Here is a 20436-nt window from a genome sequence, read left to right as displayed (position 1 = left end):
AAGAAAACGTCTCCTCGTCACTCCCAACCCTGGATTCTCCTGTGCTCCCATTGACCCTCGAACAAAATGCACACCCCTGAGTACCTCACCATCGGGCCCAGCTAGTCAACCTCATCCTCTTTACCTAGACCAGAGGCTGTATGCACAGGATGAGTTAAAAATGTGGGCTCAGGAGTCAGAGTCTCCAGGTTCAAAGCCCAGCTCTGCCACCTGCAAGCTGTGTGACCTTGGGCCAGTTACTTAACCTCTCTGTCTCAGTTTCAACTGCAAAATACAGATAATGACAGCCTACTCACAGGCTTGTTGAGAGGATTAAATGCCTACACACGGCAATAACTCAGTCACTGGTAGAATTTCCTTATTATCACTGATGGACAAGAGGGCAGAGAGGGGATGTTCTTCCATCCTGTGGGGGAGCAGATCCCTCTGGCTCTAACCCTTTATGTGGCTCCCATCAGGGTTCTTGTACTAGGCCCTCCCTGCTCCCCGGGGTCAGAGGTCTACCCTGCTGGGGGCTACCTGGCTCTGGGCTAAGACTTCCTCAGGAAAAGGGGGTTCAGAACACCCAGGAATGTCTGAATCTGGAGGCCCTCCTCAGGGGTGTAAAAACCCCACGCTGTGAGGAGACACACCCACTAGGGACCCTGACTCAGGCAGGTCTGACACCCCTCGCTGTGTGGGACCCTGCAGCCTGGCGGGAGGTCTGGTCTGAGGCCCCCCGAGTCCGGGGCCTGGAGGTTGGGACAATGCTGGGGTCTAGTTTCCACACACCTGGCAAATGACAACCACACCATCTACCTTCCCTGAGGAGGTAGAAATCAAAACATGACCCAAGAAATAGTCCTTAGAACAACAGCTTGGCTCTAAATCCTTCCCCGTGCTGGGGCGCAATGGGGGGCTCTCGTTTGCATCAGCGTGGAGGCAGGGCTGGAAGCAGGAGCAGCTGTGGAAATTTCTAGCAATGATTAGGGTCAGTGGGCCCTGGCTGAGCAGCTTTGTGTTCCCAATGACTAGGAGGGTCTCTTCCACAAACTCGTCCTCCCCGTGAAATGGGACTTTGGTTCTGACGACCAATTCCCTCAGGGGCCTTTCCGCTAGGGGATCACATTGTCCTTTGGTGCTGCTGTCCCTGGGCGGGCGGGGCGGGGGGATCCAACTTGGGGGTGGGGAATGATTCATTCCTCCTGCTCTGTGGAATGAACGTTGGGAGTGAGGAGTGTGGGGGGATACGCAGGCACAGTGCTTCTCTCACAGGGTCTCTGATGCCTGAAATGCCACAGCAGCGGCTTTGCTTTGGTTGAAGCCAAACTATAACACGACCCGGTTAAGCAGCAGCTGCCCTCGGGGGGACAGGACAGAAAGGCTGGGCGACTGCGTCCAGCTGAGCGTGAAAGGGCTGCTTGGCCGGGGCAGAGGGGCCAGGCCAGGTGGGGTACGTGGTGGAGGCCCTTGGGGTGTCCCTGGCCGTGGCCTGCGGCCCTTTGCAGGGATTTACGAGGCCCAGTCTGAGCCTGACTGGCTTTCTACACCACGCAGCCTCCTGTTTTCTGCAGTGGAGAAGAGCTCAGTGTTAGAAGGGAAAGCTGCTAGGGTGTCTCCCGCTCTCGAGAACCCCTGAATGGTGAAGTGGTTAGTGGTTTCAGAAAACTTCAAGGCAAGAAGACGGTAGGTCCCGAGAGAAAGATGGGAGATGAGAAGTTCGGGGCTCCTGGACCCTGAGCTGGCAACGAGGCTAGCGCCCGAGGCCTGGGGAAGACAGATGGAACCACTGGTCACTGCTGTTCCCCGGACAGGACGTTGGGCCCATTTCCTCATGGAGCTGAGGCTTTCTCTGAGTCCTGGCAATGGTTTAGGTTGTCAGCACAACAGCCATTGGCTGCTGACGTGAGGGAAGACTGGGGGCGGCTTGCTGTCGATTTCGATGAAATGGAAGTATTTCCTTCAGAGTCCCCTGTCTTTATTTCACAGTCTGTAGGGGAGCCCCAGCCCTGGCAGAAGGGGAGCTGGTGGGCAGTTGCTGCCGGCTCACTGGGCACTGGGCGCTTTCTGAAGCTGTGAAGGCCCGTGGCGGGCACGCTGCCTGGGGTCCCACACCAGGCCGCCCTGCCACCCACCTGGGGAGATTTCAAAGAATGCGGACCTCCAGGCCCCACCCCAGACTGACAGAAGCTGGAGGGTGGGGGTCAGGCCCTCCCCAGCTCTGAGCACCATCCGATCCCTCGGGTTATGATGGGCTGCGATTCAGGGATAAGGTATGGTTTTTCTTGCAAATCTTATTTGATAATGCTTAAACAATGCTTTATTTCAGGCTAAAATGCCGTAGACTTCTTGCCTGTAATTGTGTGTATGGCTCAGGGCAAGCAACTTACCAGCTTCTCTGAGCCTTAGTTTTCTTATCAAGAAAATGAAAGTAGACTGCCCCAAGGTCCCTTCTGGCCTTAAAAATAAGTGTCAAGAAGCTAAGCTGTGTGTAGCCAGATGCTGTTTGGGATAATTAACTGAGCTTCCTGCCCTCACTACCATGTTTCCCAGAAAATAAGACCTAGCCGGGACAATCAGCTCTAATGTATCTTTTGGAACAAAAACTAATAAAAGACCTGGTGTATTATATTATATTATATTATATTATATTATAGACCAGGTCTTATATAAGACCTGGTATTATATTATATTATATTATATTATATTATATTATATTATATTATATTATATTGTTATACCTGTCTTATAGTAAAATAAGACCAGGTCTTATATTAATTTTTGCTCCAAAAGATGCATTAGAGCTGATTGTCCAGCTAGGTCTTATTTTCGGGGAAACACGGTACTTGGTGCTTCTTGTATCCAGGACCTTCTTCCACCTTTCAGACATCATTTTTTTATACAAAGAGGGTAGATACCTCCCTCCTCTTAAGAACAAATAGTCAGCAAGGAAATGGTGTTGAAGAAACCCATAGCAGAGAAAATATTCCTAAAAACCAAGGCCTAGAGAGTGAAAATCTTTTTTTGTTTGTTCTTTGGAATTAGAAAGAAACACAGTTTGGCTTTGGCTGTCAGGGGGAAAGGAAGTGTAATGCTGATTAGTGGTGATACTCGTATGCACTTCCCACTCCATGTCCACTGAGAACGGAAGGGGAGCGGGAAATCCTGAAAAGACAGTCTTTTCCCCAAAGAGATGGGGACATTTTTGAAGTGATTGAATACCTTGGATTGGTAAGATGAAGTTTTCCACCATTACCAGAAATGGGACCTTAAGAACTAAGTTCAGTTATGATGAAATATTTAGAAGTTACATTTTTTAATATGACTCACATGTCTCCAAGACACTCACCACGCCGTCCTCCCTGAAGCCCCCAGAACAGAGAGGCCCTGGCCCTTTCTAGGATAATTGTCATGAGGTTTCACGTTCAAGAGGTGTAGAGGAGACAGAGCCAATAGACGTGGCTGCGTTGAGTCCGTGATTGCTATTTCACTGCTGGGGAAAGCCTCAGTATGACAGGACAGTGCCAGGGGCCGGTCTTACTGGTCCATCATGATTCTCATCTTATCTTCCCATGTCAATATGTGTGTGTGTGTGGGGGGGAGCGGGAGAGAGAGAGAGAGAGAGAGAGAGAGAGAGAGAGAGAAACCTTCTCCATGGGGTAGAGTGGGACTCCTGACTCAGCTTACCGGATCTCTCCGTTTTCGTCGTAGAAGGTGGCATGGCCAGTGTTGTTGATGAGAGCCCGGACGCACCCTTTTTTGCCGTCTTCCAGAACGATGTACTCGTATGTGAACTTCCTCTCTTTCGTGCTGAGGATGAGCATAGCCAGGTGTCCTGATGGATAACTAGAAGATGGTTAAGGCACAAGCCGCCCCTTGGGGTCCCCTCGGAAAGGCAGAGCCCTGCAGAAGATGCAGGGCTTTGTAAAACCCATGCCCCACCCCAAATCACAGACTTTTTAGCCACCATCTGTGTCCATATCGTAAGTGTCCTTGTGCTCCAGTGGATACTGTATCTGGCCTGATCCATCAGGAAAGAGAATTTGGAAGATATTCTCATTGGGGTAGAGAATTAACTTTACATCACCTTGAGGCACCTGGGAAGAAAACAAGCCTATGAAAGTGCGTGGGGTTGGCTGTCCCAAGTCAGAACATGGTGTCGTCACTAGAGTACTTGGGACCCATCTCCTTACTCTGAATGCCCATGTGCCACGCCACCCATAGCCACCCCACCCATCACTACCACCAGCTTGCTGGGGACTCTGTACAGGAAACCTCTCAGGGCCTCAGTTTACCTGTCTATGTGACAAGGAGGCCGAAATGGATCGCACTGTGTGTGCGCGCACACGCACAGATTTTAAACTATCATTTCAGTCACTCTAGTGGTTATGGATTGTATTCGTTTTCTAGGGCTGCCATAACAAAGTACCACAAACTTGGCAATTTAAAACTCCAGAAGTTGATTCTCTCCCAGTTGAGGCCAGCAGTCCGAAATCAAGGGGTCTGCGGGGAGGCCCCGAGAAAGAGTGTCTTCATGCCTCTCTCCCCGCTTCTGGTGCGGGCGGCCGTCTGCCCCTCGCCTCGCACTGCATGACTTCAGTCTCCACACCCATCAGCCTGTGTCTGCGTGTCTTCACGGGGCCTCTTCTTGTAAGCACGCCGGTCATCGCGTTGGGCCCACCCTACTCCTGTACGCCCTCATCTTAAGTACTTACATCCTCCAAGACCAACTTTCCAAATCAGGTCACACTCTGAGGACCTACACATGCCTTGTGGAGCGGAAACAATTCAGGGTTTCTATTTCTTCTTCAATCTGTTTGAGTGAATTGTATTTTTCTAGGAAATTATTTTATGTAAGTTTTCAAGTTTAGTATCAAAAATGTTTTTCATATAACATTTAAAAATACCTCTACTGCCTTTGTGGTTGTTCTGTCCTTGTCTCCCTTCTTTGTTATTAATACCGTCTCTTTTTTCCTTTCCGGATCAACCTTGCCTGAAGATTTGCCTGTTTTATTAATCTTTTCAAAGAGCCAGCTTTTGGCTCGTTTCTTATTTCTTTTTTTTTTTTTCTGTGACATCGATTTCTGGTCTCATCACTATCGTTTATACACTGCTACTTTCTGTGGGTTTCCTATTACTGCTCTGTTTTATTTTTCTAGTTCTTTGAGTTGGACGTTGAGCTCATTGGTTTTCATCTTTCTTTTTTCTCGATCCCTCTTCTTTAATATAAGCATTTAAAGCTATAACGTTTCTCTTAAAATACTGTTTTAGCTGTTTCCCGTGAGTGTAGCTATTTACCTGTTATTCCATTCTAAATATTTTCCAATTTCCAGTATGATTTCTTCTTTGACACACACGTTGTTTACCAGTGTGTTTTCAAATTTGCCGTGTACCGGTTGCTATTAGTTATGTCCTTATTATTACTAATTAACATGCAGTGGGGTAAGAGACACAGTCTATATGCTATCAACTCTTTAGTGTTTGCTGAGATTTGTTTTGTGGCTTAGTGGGTGATGAATTATTGTAGCTATTTTGCATGTGCTTAAAAAGGATGCACATGGTCCCGTTGTCTTTGATTCCTCTCCGGTGTTAAAACCCAGGCTCCTGGGTCATCAGGACAACTTTTCCTGCTCCCTTCCCCATCACCCCACCACCTCCCCCCAGCTCACCCACACTCATTTACACTCTCACTCTTCTGCTTTTTCAGTTTCTCTCTATTTCTGGTATTATTTCTCTTACTTTCTTACACACGCGGCCCTGCATTTAAAGGGATGCTTTTTAACACGTCATCTAAATTTCCCAGGTGTTTGTAGCAGGCATTTCAGTTCATCTAGTATTCCACATGTCTCTGACTAGAAGCCAGACAGACCAGTGATTTTCTAAGTATTATTGTAAACAGTCAGAAGAACGCTTTGTTCAAGAAACCTTATGACAAAATGCCAAGATCTAAGACAAAGAAAGAAAGAAAGGCAGCTGTTGGAGGAGAAGCCGCTGGGGGCATAGGCTTCAACAGCCAGGAACCTGGGCGTCTGGGTGAAAACCAGTACGCGACGTGACAAGATCCTGTGACCGTCTGTCAGCCTGGTGGGAACGGTGGGTCAGGAAGGGTCCTCTGCTCAGAGATCTGGTGAGAACCTTCCCCTTGGCGGCAGGGGGAACGTTTAAGATTCGCTGGGGGGTTTAGGGGCAAAAGCTCCGAGGCCGGACAGGGCAGGGAGATGGGGAAGAACACGCAGTTCACCAGCCTGGTTGGAGCGAGAAACCAAGTAAGGTTTCATTAGTGGATTAGGGGAGAGGCCGGGGAGGTGAGAAAGCTGGAGGCCTTCTCTTAGGCTTTCAACGGTCTCACCATTCACGGTCTGTTACAACCCCCCTGCTGTCCCTTAGTTCCTCTGTCCCCAGGAGTTCTGATTGGTCCCACTGCCTTCCCTTGTACCCTCAGGCCCACGAGATGGAGGGCTACTGAACTGCCCGTTCCTTCTCTGGAGGCCGGAAGAGTCCCTACCTCGGTCGACAGTGTCAATTTCTGGTTCCCTTAACATTTTTGCCACAAGTGAGGCCACCCTCCTCACTTGCAGATGTTTGATTGCTTTTCTTCTTCGAGCAAACACTTTCCATTTGGCTCTGGACACACAGCAGGAGTATATTTCCCAGCCCTCTTGCTTCTAGGTGGGGCCACCTGACTCATTTTGGTTAATGGAATTTAAGCCTTGGTTTCCCTTCTCCAAGATGGTAGAGATCCATGATGAAAGAGCCCCAATGCCTGAGAGCCCCCCTGTAAGACAGCCACTCAGAGAGCTACAAGACGCAAGTCAGACATGAGTTGGCCAAGAACTCACATCTGGTTAACAAGCTCTTAGCTTTGGGAATCGTTTGTTTCAGCAGCTAATGAGGGTTGACGTGACTGATACAGGCTGTGTCCTGAGATAGTCACTTAGGTTTTTCTGGGTCTCACTTTCGTCAGCTGCAGAGAGAGGATAATATTAGGTTGGTGCAAAAGTAATTGTGGTTTAAAAGGTTAAAAAAAACAGTGGTACCTCGGTTTTCAAACGTAATCCACGAGTTCTGAAACGTTCAAAAACAGCCGACAGCCAGGCCTCAGGAGCCTGCACTCAGCGGAAGCCGTGTGACATGTTTGACTTCTGAGTCGTGTTCGAAAACCGAAGCACTGACTTCTGGGTTTACAGCGTTCGTAAACCAAAATGTTCGTCAATGGAGACGTTCGAAAACTGAGGTACTACTGGAATTGCAAAAGCCGCAATTAGTTTTGCACCAATCTAATAATACCACATGTATCCCGTAGGACTTGCTGGGAAGAGCTACATTTCCGTGATATGTAGAAGTGCTTTATAACCTGCATGGTGTGACACAAATGTTACTTTGCATTCGTCTCCTGTGTTCTCCAATTTAGTTAATGATAGCATAGCATTTGCTCAGTCACTCAGTTGTCAAAATTCTTAGATTCATTCTTTTGACTTCTCTTTCTTTCACACTCCACTTCCAATTCAACAGGAAGCCCTTTGCATTCTCCCTTCAAAAAACATCCCAGATCAGACTGCTTTGCACCCCGTCTGCTTCCACACTTAGTGGAGATGCGCCGCACCGCTCACCTGAATTTATGTGCTGGCGCCCAACAGGACTTGCTGCCTTTCTGCTTGTCCCCGTCAACCTATTCTCCATACAGCAGCTAGAAAGATTCTTCTAGAGCATGTGTCAGATGTTCCTCTCCTGCTCTAGACCCTCCAGTGGCTTCACTTTATCCTTAGGATAAGATCCAGAGCCTTCCAGTGACCCACAAAGCTTTTCTGACCCGGGCACCCACGTTCACGCCCTGTTCTGCTCTCACTCACAGCTGCCCTTGAGACAGAGGCCTCGGGGCCTTTGCACTTGTTTGCTCCGTTAGAAGGCCCTCCTGTCAGGTATCTACATGGCTCACTTCCTCCTTTCATGCACGCCTGGGCCCACTGGATCTCCCCCGTTGCCCGGTGTGTATTAGAGCAGCTCCTCCCTCAACCTCACAACCCAAGGGCCCATTATGCTGCCCTGTCTCGCAGGGCACCGAGCACTCCCTGGCCTAGCACCCATCAGTGTGTTAGTATATTGGCTGTATCCTCACCCGGAATCTAAGTTCTGTGGGCACAAGTCCTGTTTACCTTCGTATCTCCAGCACGTAGAAGAGAACCTGGCATAGTAGATTCTCAATATGTATTACAGAGACGTGAAGGTGTGACGTCTATCACGTCTTTCTAACTCCCACTTAATGCCTCCTCTTTGAGCTTCAGACCTGATTATCAACTCATGTGATGACTCGAATATTCTGAGGCAAGTTTTCATTTCTGACTTTATAGTATCCGTTTTCGTACAAGTACTGTGATTGATTCTTTTTAGAGCTTTATTGTTTAGAGCAGGTCACAGCAAATTTGAGCAGAAAGCACAGAGATTTCCTGTACCCCCTGTCCCCACACATGTGCACATCCAGTATTGACATCCACAGTGTACGTTCATACAGTCAGGGAACCCCCACGGGCACGTCGTTACCACCCAGAGTCCTAGGGTTCACCCTGGGCGCCGTACATCATATGGGTGCGGACAAATGTATGATGACATACATTCACTTACAGTATCACTCAGAGTAGTTTCACTGCCCTAAAACTCCTCCGTGCTCCCCATACTCATCCTCCCTCCCCCACAGGCCCCTGGCAACCACTGATCCTGTTAGTGTCTCCACCGTTTTGCCTTTTCCTGGATGTTATACAGTTGTCCTTTGAACGACACGGGTTTGAACTGTGTAGGTCCCTTTACCTGCATATACCGTAGGCAGACCCCGTGCTCAAAGTCATGTTGTTCACGGGTCAAATGTATTTTTGACCTGCAATTGTGAATTTTTGTATGTGGAGGGCCAACTTAAGTTATACTTGATTTTTGACCGCGTGGTGGCTTGGCGCCCCAATCAGCTGTGTTCACACAGTATGTAGTCTTTTCAGGTTGGTTTCCTTAACTTAGTAATGCGAATCTAAGACTCCTCCATGTTTTTTCATGGCTTGAGAGCTCGTCGCTTCCTAGTACTGAATAATATTCTGTGGTACAGACATATCACAGTTTATTTCTCCATCAACCATGTGATCGATTTTGACGTAGGTTTTAAATTTATTAGGAGTGGGACGTGTATATTAAAATGCACACTTCCTGTACTCCCAACGCCATGCAATTGCCAAATGCAAACCCTGCAGGGACAAGTGTCTCCATGAACCCCAGCAGAAGCCCAGTCAGTCTTGGGGCTGCCTCTGTATATGGGACATGTTTCTCTTGTCTGGATGCACATGTGTATTGGTTCCGACAACTTCCTGATGGTGCACGGGTACGTGTCTCACCTGAGCACAAAGTCAAAATGCCAATGCACTGCCACACTTACCTTAGCCTTGCTCTTCGTCCATTTCGTATCGATTTCTAATTTCTTCTCATGATGAACAACATGACACGGTCCTTTGACTTCTTCTGCCTTAGGCTCCTTGACTTGTGGAGATTGATTTTCTAACTGAAACGTGAACGTACACGTGTCTGCAGCTTTGTGGTTGAGTAACCCTTGGGTAGAAAAGAGAAAGAAAACTTAGATCTATTTCTGTCAAGGCACCAAACCGAGTTTCGGGGTTTGGGATATTGGCCTCGTTCCCCTAAGGAAGGAAGGCTGCCAGGGAACAGTAAGCCTTTGAAGAGAGAAACGGGGGGGGGGGGGGTTGACTTTCTAGCTCTCACATTTTTCATTCATTCATTTAACACGTATTTACCAAAGGCCTATGATGTGCCAGCCCGGTGCTAGATGCGAGATACCACGGTGGAGACCACCCAGCCCAGACGGGGGGAGGTCAGGGGTGACACGCCAGCCACAGGCCAGTAACGAGCGTGGCTGCTAATTCAAGTAATTGAAAAAATCGGCTAAAATGGGGAGTCGTTAAAAAAGGAAACATCCCATAAACATGTTATTTTCACTTGAAACATAAATGTGTCTTCACACACCACATGAAATGTAGGGCAAAGTCTTTTCTTTGTGTGTGGATCTGATGATAATTTTTGCTCAGACCACATTCATAATTTATTACTTATAATTTCAATTTTGGCAACTTCTAAATAGTCTGGGCATAGAATTACAGTTTTAAAATTTCTCTCTATATTCCCCAATCTTTTATGTATGTTTGGTGAACATTTAGTTTCAAGCATTGTGTTTTAAAAAACTACATTCTCATTGGGTCTTCTTAAAGCATTCAAAGCATAATTTAAATTCTTAAAGCATTACTTTTTTTTTAACAGCAACAGTTTCTTTTTATCTTCTCTTTTTTCCATTTTTTTAACAATTGGATTTTGGAACTAAGGGTACCTGAGGAACAATCTCCCCTCCAAGTGACCCTTGGTGGATGCCTGACATCCGGGAGCGGCAGTGGGAGGAGCTTCCAGCACGAATCAGCCCTGAAGCTCTCCACTGGAAGCGGTGGCCCCGGTTCTTGTGGCAACCAGGTTAGGGGGCTGTCAGTTAAGAGAGCTTAGTTGTCCCACCACTGGGGACAACACAGTGTTGGAGGAGGTCATTGAGGGGACGTGACTGTGGGTTGATCCAGGAGCTGGACCCGGGCAATGGGAGGCACCCCCTACCCGTCCCAGGAATGTCCTCTCTGCACCCCCGTTCCCACAGCTGGAGCCGTTTCCAAGGATGCAGCCTGGACAGAGCCAGGTGCTGTGAGACCATCTGGACTGGGAACAGGGCTGAACCCGGGTAAGGCCTCTCTATAAGCTTCAAGATTCTGATGGGCGGCTGTGGCGATCCTCTCATCTTGCGGTCACCGAAGACGAGTCTTATAAGTTAGTTCTCTTGTTTGTGACACCTGCCATCTACCCATCGGAGTGGCCTGCCTCTTTCTTCAGTCTGTCCCTGCCCTCTGTGCAGCGGGGCCAGCTTCTGATTTCACCTGGGATGCTCCCGCGTTTGCAAACCAACACATAGGACTCCACCAGAGCTCCCTGGAGGAGCCTTACCCTGGCCTTGAGGGTGAGGAGACTCCGGTAGAAGTTAAGTCCCTGACGTGGGGGCGGGGGGATTCCTAGCACAAGCACTGTGTGGTTTGCAGGCTGGAGTGGGAGCAGGTAGTGGTGGCGGGTGGCTCAGGAGAGGCAGGCAGGGCTAGATCGTTCCTTTGTTCGCTCATTCAGCGAAGGTGTGTCGTGCCTCTGTGTGCCAAGAGCTGTCCTAGTGTCAGGGATGCTGGAGTCTCTGCTGTCCATTTACTAGCGGAGACAGGTGCTAAAAAAGTGAACAGATCAAAATGAAATGTGCCAGCTGGCTAGGAGCGCTCCGGCGAGACGGAGGGAAAACGGTGAGCGTGTGTGTGTGTGCTCATGCACACGCTGCGTTATCTAGGGTAGCCAAGGAAACGATTTCTGAGGAGGTGACATTTAAGCAGACACCTGAATAAAGGGACAGAGCAGGTCATGGGGATATTGGAGGGAAGAGTGCTCTGGGCAGTGGGACACAAGTCCAAAGGCTCTGTGGCAGGGACGCCTGGCCCATTTGATGACTAACGAAGAGCCAGTGTGTAGGGAGAGGGAAGGTGAGGGCATACTCTGCCAAGGGAGGAACGTGGGCAGGAGGGGTTGGGGGTGGGGTGGGGAACGCGGCCATTTGTATGAAACCAAAGTTCATCCTTCAATTGGAAGTCTTACCTTGGCTATGTGACAGCAGAGTTCTAAAAGGCCTTAATTCCTAAAAGGAGCCCAAATCATGCATTCCCACATTCATCAGTAAACACGTACTGGAGTGCCAGTTGTCACAGGTATGTGCAGCCAGAGGGCACAGAATACGAGAAGTAGACAGGTGTAGCATGCTAAGTGCAATAGACATTGGTTTTGCCTTTGGTTGCTGAGCATCTGAGCCCTTGTCTTGTTTGGGGGTACCCCATTTTATGAGTCTTGGTGGGAGGCAGGGCCCCCCTACTATGGAAAGAAGGTGGCGGTTCCTTCTTCCCGCTTCCTTACCCCACTGAGGGACGTGAGACCTGCTCTGAGAAGGCCCCACCGTTTCTTCTTCAGACACACTAGCCTTTTACTGCTCATTGAATGTGCCAAGCGGATGAGCCCTGGGTTTGGTCTGAGAGGGCCTGGGCAGGAGTCTGGCTCGTGTCACACAGTGGCTGGGTGATCTCTGGTAAGTCACCCAGCCTCTCTGAGCCTCCCTTTATGGTACTTCACACGATTATGAAAGTTATTCTGGATCAGATAGCATATGTGAAAGTACCTAGCTCACAGCAATTACTCCATAAGAGTTAGCTCAGGGGTATAAATTAGTATCGGGGGACAGGAGCACGTCCTCAAGAGGGAACCTATGGCTGTGTCTTGATTCAGTGAGAAAAAGCGCCATGATCGATTACTTATGTCTGCCATTGTTGGTGTTGCCATTTCTCTGTTACTTGGATCTGGTAATCGGAAAGTATTCCATGTGGTAGTTTTGAGTTTCCGAATTAAGTGGCCTGATGGCTTAGGCTCTTGGCTCAAGGCTTCCATACTTGGACCCCCAAAACTGGCAACCCCCATGATTGGTGAATCTTAATACCGTGTTTCCCCCAAAATAAGACCTAGCTGGACTATCAGCTCTAATGTGTCTTTTGGAGCAAAAATTAATATAAGACCCAGTCTTGTTTTAATACAAAAAAGACTGGGTCTTATATAATATAATATAATATAATATAATATAATATAATATAATATAATATAATATAATATAATATAATACCGGGTCTGGCTAGGTCTTATTTTCGGGGAAACACGGTAGCTGGACCTCAGATGCCTTCAGTATCTGGTAAAGGGGCCGTTCTTTCCCAGACGTCGCATTAACAATGACCTCTTGGAGCCCCGGAATCTAGGTTAGGTCCCTTCCTGGGTGCTCCCACAGCACCCGTCCCCACCACATCACTTAACCGGTCTACATGCGAATTTCCTGCTTTGTCTGTTCTCACCACCCCCTCCGCCTGCCCCCCCAACCAAACAATAATCCCGCTGAGACCCCAGACTCTGTCGTCTTGCTCCCTATTTTATCCCTGGCAGCTAGGACCTTACTAGGCCGGTAGGTGTTCAAGTGAGGGAGCAAGCATTTCTGCCTCCTTTACGGACATGGCAGGGGTGAGAGTCAGCGAGACACACACAGGACAGCCAGTCGCAGGTGGAACATGGTACAGCGGTCCTTACGTTCACGTTTCTTCATAGTCCACAGGATTATTTTCTTGAATTTTTCAAAATCTTTCTTCAACCTAAAAGGAAGGTGAATTACCTTTAACAGCTGAGACTCAGTTCATGTTTACCTGCCATGCTACACAGTGTAGACAGTTCTAGAGCCTGCTGAGTCTTTTCCATGGTGTAAAGTTGGGCTGATGGTGGATTTGGCCCCAGCTTTCCTTCCAGCCAGTGCTCAGGAGTAAAGGGACAGCACGTGGTAGTGACTCAGCGCTTTCCTGCTGGCCTCTACCTGGCCTTCAATCTGGACACCTGGGCTGATCCCCAAACCTTTCAAAATAAATCCAGTGAGGGCCATCTTGGGGGCTGGGACAGGACGGGGAGGTCCAATTGCAAGGCTGGCGCTGAGTTCAGCTCACGCCGCTTGAGTTCTCTATGGCTTGTGCCTGTCCCAGGGAGGGTTTCGTGTGGAAATAACTTAGAAAGGCAGCCTTGTCTGTGAACTGGACAGAAGCACTCAAAATCTCTCTGCACTGAGAAGGATAATTTCCAATAGTCTCACTCACAGGGACTTCCCCTGGAAGCCACACAAAGGCACAGCTTTCAAAATAATCAAGCCCTGAACCCCCTCTCATGTCAGTACACAAAGCGTGTCATCCTGGCATTTCAATGGCTTGGACAGTTGTGTTTCCAGATAAAGATGGTCTCCAGAGGGAGCTGTGCCAGGCGTGAGCTTCCCAGGCTTATTTAGACATGCGAAGGCCTTTGACATGGCAGGTTTGAAGTTCTCAGTTCGGATGTCTTGAAGAGAGCATGATAATTTAACCCCAAGCAATGCCAGGAAGCAAACACCTTTGCGGGAAAGGACTGAACTATTTTACCTGGCAGAGAGCTGAGGTTTACTGTTTGTCCTTTAGAAGCAATACTGGGACTTGAGAATGAGCTCTTCACGGCCTATTTGCACCAAATGTTATTTGTTTTGTTTGCTAGCACTGTGAATGGAATGGAAGAGTGACCTAGCCTGCCGAGGAGTGGGTGGGGTGAAGCAAGAGCAGGGTGCCAGATATAAACTCCAGTGAGGGGACCCAGCCACGGGCACCCCACACCCTTTTGGGAAGCTTTCTCCCGTGGTTCTTTGCGCACCTTTGCAAGCTAGTGGAACCCTTACCAGCCAGCTCCTCAATGGTGGAGATTCTGGGTACACATGACTGTAATGAATGGCACACAGTAGGGAAATATTTCTCAAGTGTAATCAGGTTAGAACGAGCCCTGGTTATAGGCTAAGTGGGAAGGAATGGGGGAAATGTCACATGGGGGACAGAATACCGTACTGGGATGTTACTTGGCATTTGTTTGCACAGCTGTGTGAGTATCTGAAAGCTTGGAGGTTCTTGGTGTTTTGCATTGTGTATTTTGCCTTCCCCTTTCCTAGAGAAGCCTCAGGGTCCCTGGCCCCGGGACGCTGCTGAGCCCAAAGATGAAGTTTTGGCAGCCAGTCTCTCTTCCTGATTTTTGGGAAAGCCTCAACTCATCCAGGAGGTATGCAGGGCACCCCTGCCCCCACACCCCCTACCCCCCTCTCTCTCACACACACACACACACACACACACACACACACACACACAGCCTCTTCCTTGGTGTCCTTGCCAGAGATTCTGCGAAAGATCCATGGGAGAGGCCTGAAAACGCACCTTGCTTTTTAAGGTTTCTGACAGCTGGATGAATGAAAATCCAGGCTTCCGTGCACCACAGGCTGGATGTACAAATGGGGTTCAGAACATTTTGTGACCTGGAGTCAGGCCACCTCGTAAGGCTTGGTGTCAGCCCTAGTTGGCAATAACCTTATCATTCCGCAGTCCAAAGAGGGGCTCTGGCTGTGCCTCCCAGGTCAGCGGAGCTCATGGCTTCCCCCCTCCAGGGAGCATGGAGATGCGTCAGCTTAGCCTAGGAGGAAGCTAGGCAATGTGTTGGGCGGATGCCCAGGACTGCTCCCCCATGGTCCCCTTTCTTCAAAGGCCCAGAGGTCTGAGCCTTGCTCCCCAGACTTTTGTACAAATCCATGGTCCCTTCAAGACTTCTCCTGCCCTGGCCTTCCAGCCTCGTCACTGCTGCCTCTGGCTCCATCCTGGACCTCCCTCGTGTGCAGATCGCCTCGCTCTTGAGTTTCGGCAGCCAGATCATTCTGTCCCCCGGACCCCTCATCTTACCCTGTCCTTGTGCCTGGCTTCTGCCTCTCGGACTCAGGGGACCTGCCGGCCCTGGCCTTGCTCTTTTCTCTGGTGGCCCAATTTCCACTTTCCCTGCTGCTGCCTCTGGCCTACCTGAACCCACTGGCCAGTACCCCCAATCCTCCGGTCACTTACAGAAGTCCTAGTTTCTTTCTAGTTTCACTATCCAGATGGCCAGTCCGGGGAAAGTCGGTACGCTCTTCCGGTTCATTGCGAGCAGCCATTTCTTCCATCATGGTCCTAAACATGGACTGATAGGAGCTGTGAAAAAGCTACAGAGGGATCACAGAATAAAATATCCAGAAAGTGAGAATGAACATTTTACTAATTAATCACTTTTCTGACTCCCAGATGTGCCAGGTGAGATTTCAACATATTATTAAAAAACCACAACAGTGGGAAGAGTAGGGTGGCTAGCAAGATTTGTTTTAAAGAATATTTCCATTATCGTCGTCCCCTCTACTCCCCAATTCCCTCAAGATTTATTTTTTTTAAATAGCAGCATACTAAGAAATCTTTTGAGAGCATAAAATTACCTTCTTTTTCCAAATGTGGAGATGGCTATAGAAAGTAAAAATGCTTCCATGCTTTAAGAGCATAACAGGCTTTCTGAGTTCCAGGAATGGCTAACCTCCCAGCGGTGACTTATTTATTCAATGTGTAGTAGGGCAGTCGTTGGGAAAGCAGTGTAGCCTCTAGCATGTTATTGCAGGGGACAATTCTGCGTTTGAAGATTCTTCCAGAGTAATGACATTGAAAACTGCCTTTTTTCGTTTTGTAAAATTGATCATTCTACGCCAAGTCCACAATGCTAAGCAGGACTGACCCATCGGTGGGTCCTCCTAAGAATCTCTTTTGATGGAAGGTGGACGTTGGCTTGCTGTAGAGGAAAGCCACGGATCTGTGGTGGTGCCCTGCTCACCTACAGGTGGACGCTGCCATTATGCTGTTCAACATCTGATAATGTATAGTATGCCATTCACGTATGAGTTTCCTATAGTAAGTAGAAGAGCAACATATCCCAAGTTACGTGTGACCTGGGACAGATATGAGAATGAAGCTTGTGGTTGGCCAGTTTTCCTAAGACGTGGGGAAAGCTGGGGTGCCTCAGGCCTGGTTTGTTTGATTCCCAGCCTCTGCACGGCTCCTTTGCCCATTGCTGGTGTTAAATTATTAAACAAGGAGGCCATTAGACGGATGTGGCTCTGGGCTGTGATGCCCTACACAAGCAAACCAAAATCTAAGTCTGTCAACGCCTCAGGGTGACACCGTCAAAACCTAAGGGCACCCAATCCAAACAGCCAACAAGCTTTACGCTGTGGCCAATCGATAATGTCCTTGCTTTGCTTCTGCCTTTTCTCTGTAAAACCCTCCCCAGATCCTGTTGGTGGAGGGCTCCTAAGCACTTCCGGCTTGGGGATGGCCAGTTCTTGTTGATACAGGCTCAGACAAACTCTTAAAATGCGTGATGTGCTTCAGTTTGTCTTTTAACACTGCAATCCGTGTTTCAGACCAGGTTGAGATCAAGGCCGGTGGTGTCCTGCCTCTAAACTTCTGTGTTGACAAGCCCTCCCTTGGGATGGAGCACCTTCCTATTTGCCGGGGTCAGGGATCTCGCACCTTCCTCTTTGGATTCTGTGTTTTGTTCGCCAGAAAATACGGCGCCCACCAGACAACGGACCCACTGGGCGGCCGCCCGTCTCGGCCGTGCCAGCCCACTCCTGTAGTCAGCGCACATGACATCTTATGAGGTTCACCCCATTTGCTTCCCCACTCTACAGAGTAGAACTACCCTGATCGTCATGGTAGGTGTATGGGCACCGAAGGGATGAGTTCTCCCATGCCCAGACACTCCTCCTGGGTGACTCTCTGGTTCTTATAACCAAAAGGGCTTGCACAGCAGGCTTTGTGATGCATGGGTGTCTCACAGAAACAACACAGGTGTGTTTAGTGACCTAAAAGCAGCAAAGGAGTCGAATTGTCAGAATAACCAGTCTCAGTAGATAGCCGTGCTCCATGGGAGGGCTTCAGCTCCCTCTCCCTAGTTCATACCCTTGTGGTTTCTGGTATTTCCCCAAAAGGGGCTTGAAAAATCTTTCAGCCACCGGTACCAGGGCATTTATTCCGTTTTCCCTGTCCTGCTGGGGCCCCACTTGTCCGCACCTGCTGCCTACGACATTGCTTGGAGAAGGACTGCTCTGCTGAGCTGTAGAGCTGCCTGCCTGTCACGAGAATGCGAGTTTCTGGTCCATGGCTGCTGACTCAGTGTCCTCCTAAGCCTCTGGTCCTTGGGGGAAGAGTGGTATAGACAGCAGGGGGCCCCTATTCCCCAACTCTGTGTCATACTTTGTCACCTGGGCAAAGCCCTTGAGATGCAAGGTGCTTGTGACCAGAGCTCACCTGAGAAGCCCACCTGTCACATGGAGCCCTCCCAATGTGCCGTGTTCTTCCAGAACCTCCCATGGCAGAGGTGTCACCTCTGCCTGTGACAGCAGGTCTGCCCAGTTCAGCAAAACCTCAACTGACAGGTGTAGTGCAGGTTTCTGAATAATTCCAGTTTCTAATGAAAACAATTCCTTTAAATTTCAGCTCTTGGTGAACAAAGCTTCCCGAAATGCCCACCTGTACTTTCCTGTCTCAGTAAACCCGATGCGGTGAATCGAAGCTCAAGCAACCCTTTTTTCTCCCTCCGATGTGGTATTTCAGCATTTGCAAAGCAATTCTATTAATATAGTGTGTATAGAAACAAGTGTGAAAAGGAAGGAATTTAGGGCTAACTAGGAACTGAGGCCAGAAAATTCCCCAATTAAAAAAAAAAAGTAATACCTAGTTATTTTTCTTTTTTTGCCTTTTTTTTTTTTTTTGTAAGTTTAGAGAAATACACCTGCTTGACTTTGAGCTGCAGACACACGGCTTCATTCTTGTGACTGTGTTAGTTCCTACATCCAGTCTGGAGAACATTTCTTCACGGAGCGACGAGGATGCGAACTAACACTTCCGCCGGCACCACCATGGGTTGTAAGTCTCGGGGAATTAGAGCCCAGGCTGTACCAGCCGGGGAAAGAACCCAGGCAGTGAGGATCCTCACCTACGGGTAGGTGTAAGTTTTAGTCAAACATTCTGGCTCCCCATGCCATCGCTGGTTACTGTCTGCAGCTGGGGACAGATGCCAGGTGCATGTCGGGGCTGCCTCTTGCCCCTCTGAAGGGTGGCGTTAGCAGGATGGCAGAGGTGGGCAGCTGCTTCACTGCTGTTCCTCTTCGAAAGTTTCTGTCTTGCTAGGCTGCCCCATTCTTGGTCCTGTGGTTAGAAACTGCAAGCTTTTCTTGGGGCTTTTGCTGTCGGTGCTAGTTGGGGTTTCTGGGTTGCTGTGTTTTCTAGCACCCAGTCAGGGTTATATGAGACAACAAGGAAACTGAGGAAACTGGCCGCCACGTCGTTGCTGGGGTCCTGAGGTTCCCAGAACGGCCTTTTTCTGTGTCTGACAGAAGCTTCTTATTTGTTTGCCATATAATGTCTAGGGTTTTAAGCTGTACTATGTGGGAAAAGTCCATCTTTCCAGACAATGGACTTCATTGTTACACAGGGTTCCTACAAGGAATGATTTGCCTTGATACCTAGATAACGTGCGTGTTTTGTTTTCGGCTTTGCCACCTTCAGAAGCAACCCTGGGGGTGTTTGCTCAGATTCCCTGCAGGGCGCCCCAAAACCAGGGCCTGGAGTGCCACCAGGGCCTCCTTCAACCCTCTTTGATTGAACGGGTGTCATTTAAACTGATGCCTGTTACAAGGAAAGCTCACTTGGGCTGTGCTAACAGCGGCGTGAAGCTGGGAATCCCAGGGCTCGAGAGGCAGTTGCCAGCTGGGCTCGGGCCACCTGCCCCAACAGTCGGAGCAAGGTGGTCTCAAGTTATTATCCAACTTACATTGTCGTCCAAGACCTCAGCTCCCAGCATGTCGACAGGCTCATTTAAGATGCCATCCCAAAAGGTGTCTGGAGAGACAAACGTCCATTTCGGAAAGCACAGCAAAAGGGAAGGCATTTGGAAAAGGAACCAAAACAAAAAATAAAAAGGAAATAGATTGACGGCATTTGCCCTGGCCCTTTTAAATAAAAATGCATATGTCATCAATAAGACTTTAAATAAATTCATGAAATTACCTAATATCCGACTAGGGGATGTTCATAAAATAGGAATAAAAGGTTAAGTTTCAGTGGCTGACTTAAGAAAGTGACTGTTTGTTCCTGGTGGATGGTGAAGGTTCATCTGACAAAGTGACATTTCAGTGCGTCCTGAAAGAAGCAAGGGGGCAAGCAGGCTGGTAGCTGGGGAAGAGCGTGCCTGGCAGGAGGTGGGGAGGTGAAAAGGGAGGTGAGAGTGACCAGGGAGCATGGGGGATGGGCGTGACAACCTGCAAGAGGCACAGTATGCCTGCAGAGGAGCCAGCCAGCGAGCTGAAGGAGGGTGGCAGGGGGGCAGAAGGAGGGGTAGGGCCGGCTCTCTGAGGACCTTGCAGGCTGTGGAAAGGACTTTAGGTTTTATTCTGAGAGATATTTATTCTGAATGTGACTTTCTCGCAGACATCCTGAGAAATATTCCTGTCTCCTGCCAGTTTTGTCAAAAATTGCCAATTTCCAGAATTGCATATGGCTCATAATTGCTAATTAAAGTGGAAGAGATGAATCCCCAAGACAGTGAGCTAAAAATAGCCTATCAGAGATAGCGAATGCCTTTGAAAGCCCTGATCCTGCCCCCGCCCCCACCAAACTGAGGGACAGACCACAGAGCATAATCCCTAAATGACTGTCTACTAGCAGGAGCCTGGTTCATTGCAGGGCTTCTGTTCGGTGGAATGATGTATGAGAGTTAGGATTCTGCCACCATAAGGCCCCTTGTCCTCCGCCCCACCCCCCACAGGATCCAACTAACCCCTTCTTAAGAAAAATGTAATAAGCCCTTAAGGCGCCATTTGTAGGGGCTCCAATCATTCCCTACCAAGGTGCCCTCTGATGAGCT

The 20436-nt window shown here is 48.9% G+C and overlaps 1 protein-coding gene across 1 annotated transcript in view; it reads right to left on the bottom strand.

Annotated features, from left to right (window-relative positions):
* ERICH6B (glutamate rich 6B) overlaps positions 1-20436 on the bottom strand; it is a 40493-nt gene that overhangs the window by 5723 nt on the left and 14334 nt on the right. The window contains exons 4-9 of the mRNA XM_033104834.1: positions 19345-19412; positions 15555-15691; positions 13195-13268; positions 9392-9543; positions 3991-4076; positions 3667-3825 (exon numbers count right to left, since the gene is read on the bottom strand). Coding sequence (XP_032960725.1) covers positions 3667-3825; positions 3991-4076; positions 9392-9543; positions 13195-13268; positions 15555-15691; positions 19345-19412 — 676 coding nt within the window. The remainder of the gene's footprint in view (positions 1-3666; positions 3826-3990; positions 4077-9391; positions 9544-13194; positions 13269-15554; positions 15692-19344; positions 19413-20436) is intronic.

Source organism: Rhinolophus ferrumequinum, chromosome 4, assembly GCF_004115265.2.
Source record: "Rhinolophus ferrumequinum isolate MPI-CBG mRhiFer1 chromosome 4, mRhiFer1_v1.p, whole genome shotgun sequence".
Taxonomy (NCBI): Eukaryota; Metazoa; Chordata; class Mammalia; order Chiroptera; family Rhinolophidae; genus Rhinolophus; species Rhinolophus ferrumequinum.
Note: the sequence above shows the minus strand (reverse complement) of the source record. Positions and strands in the feature narration are given on the sequence as shown.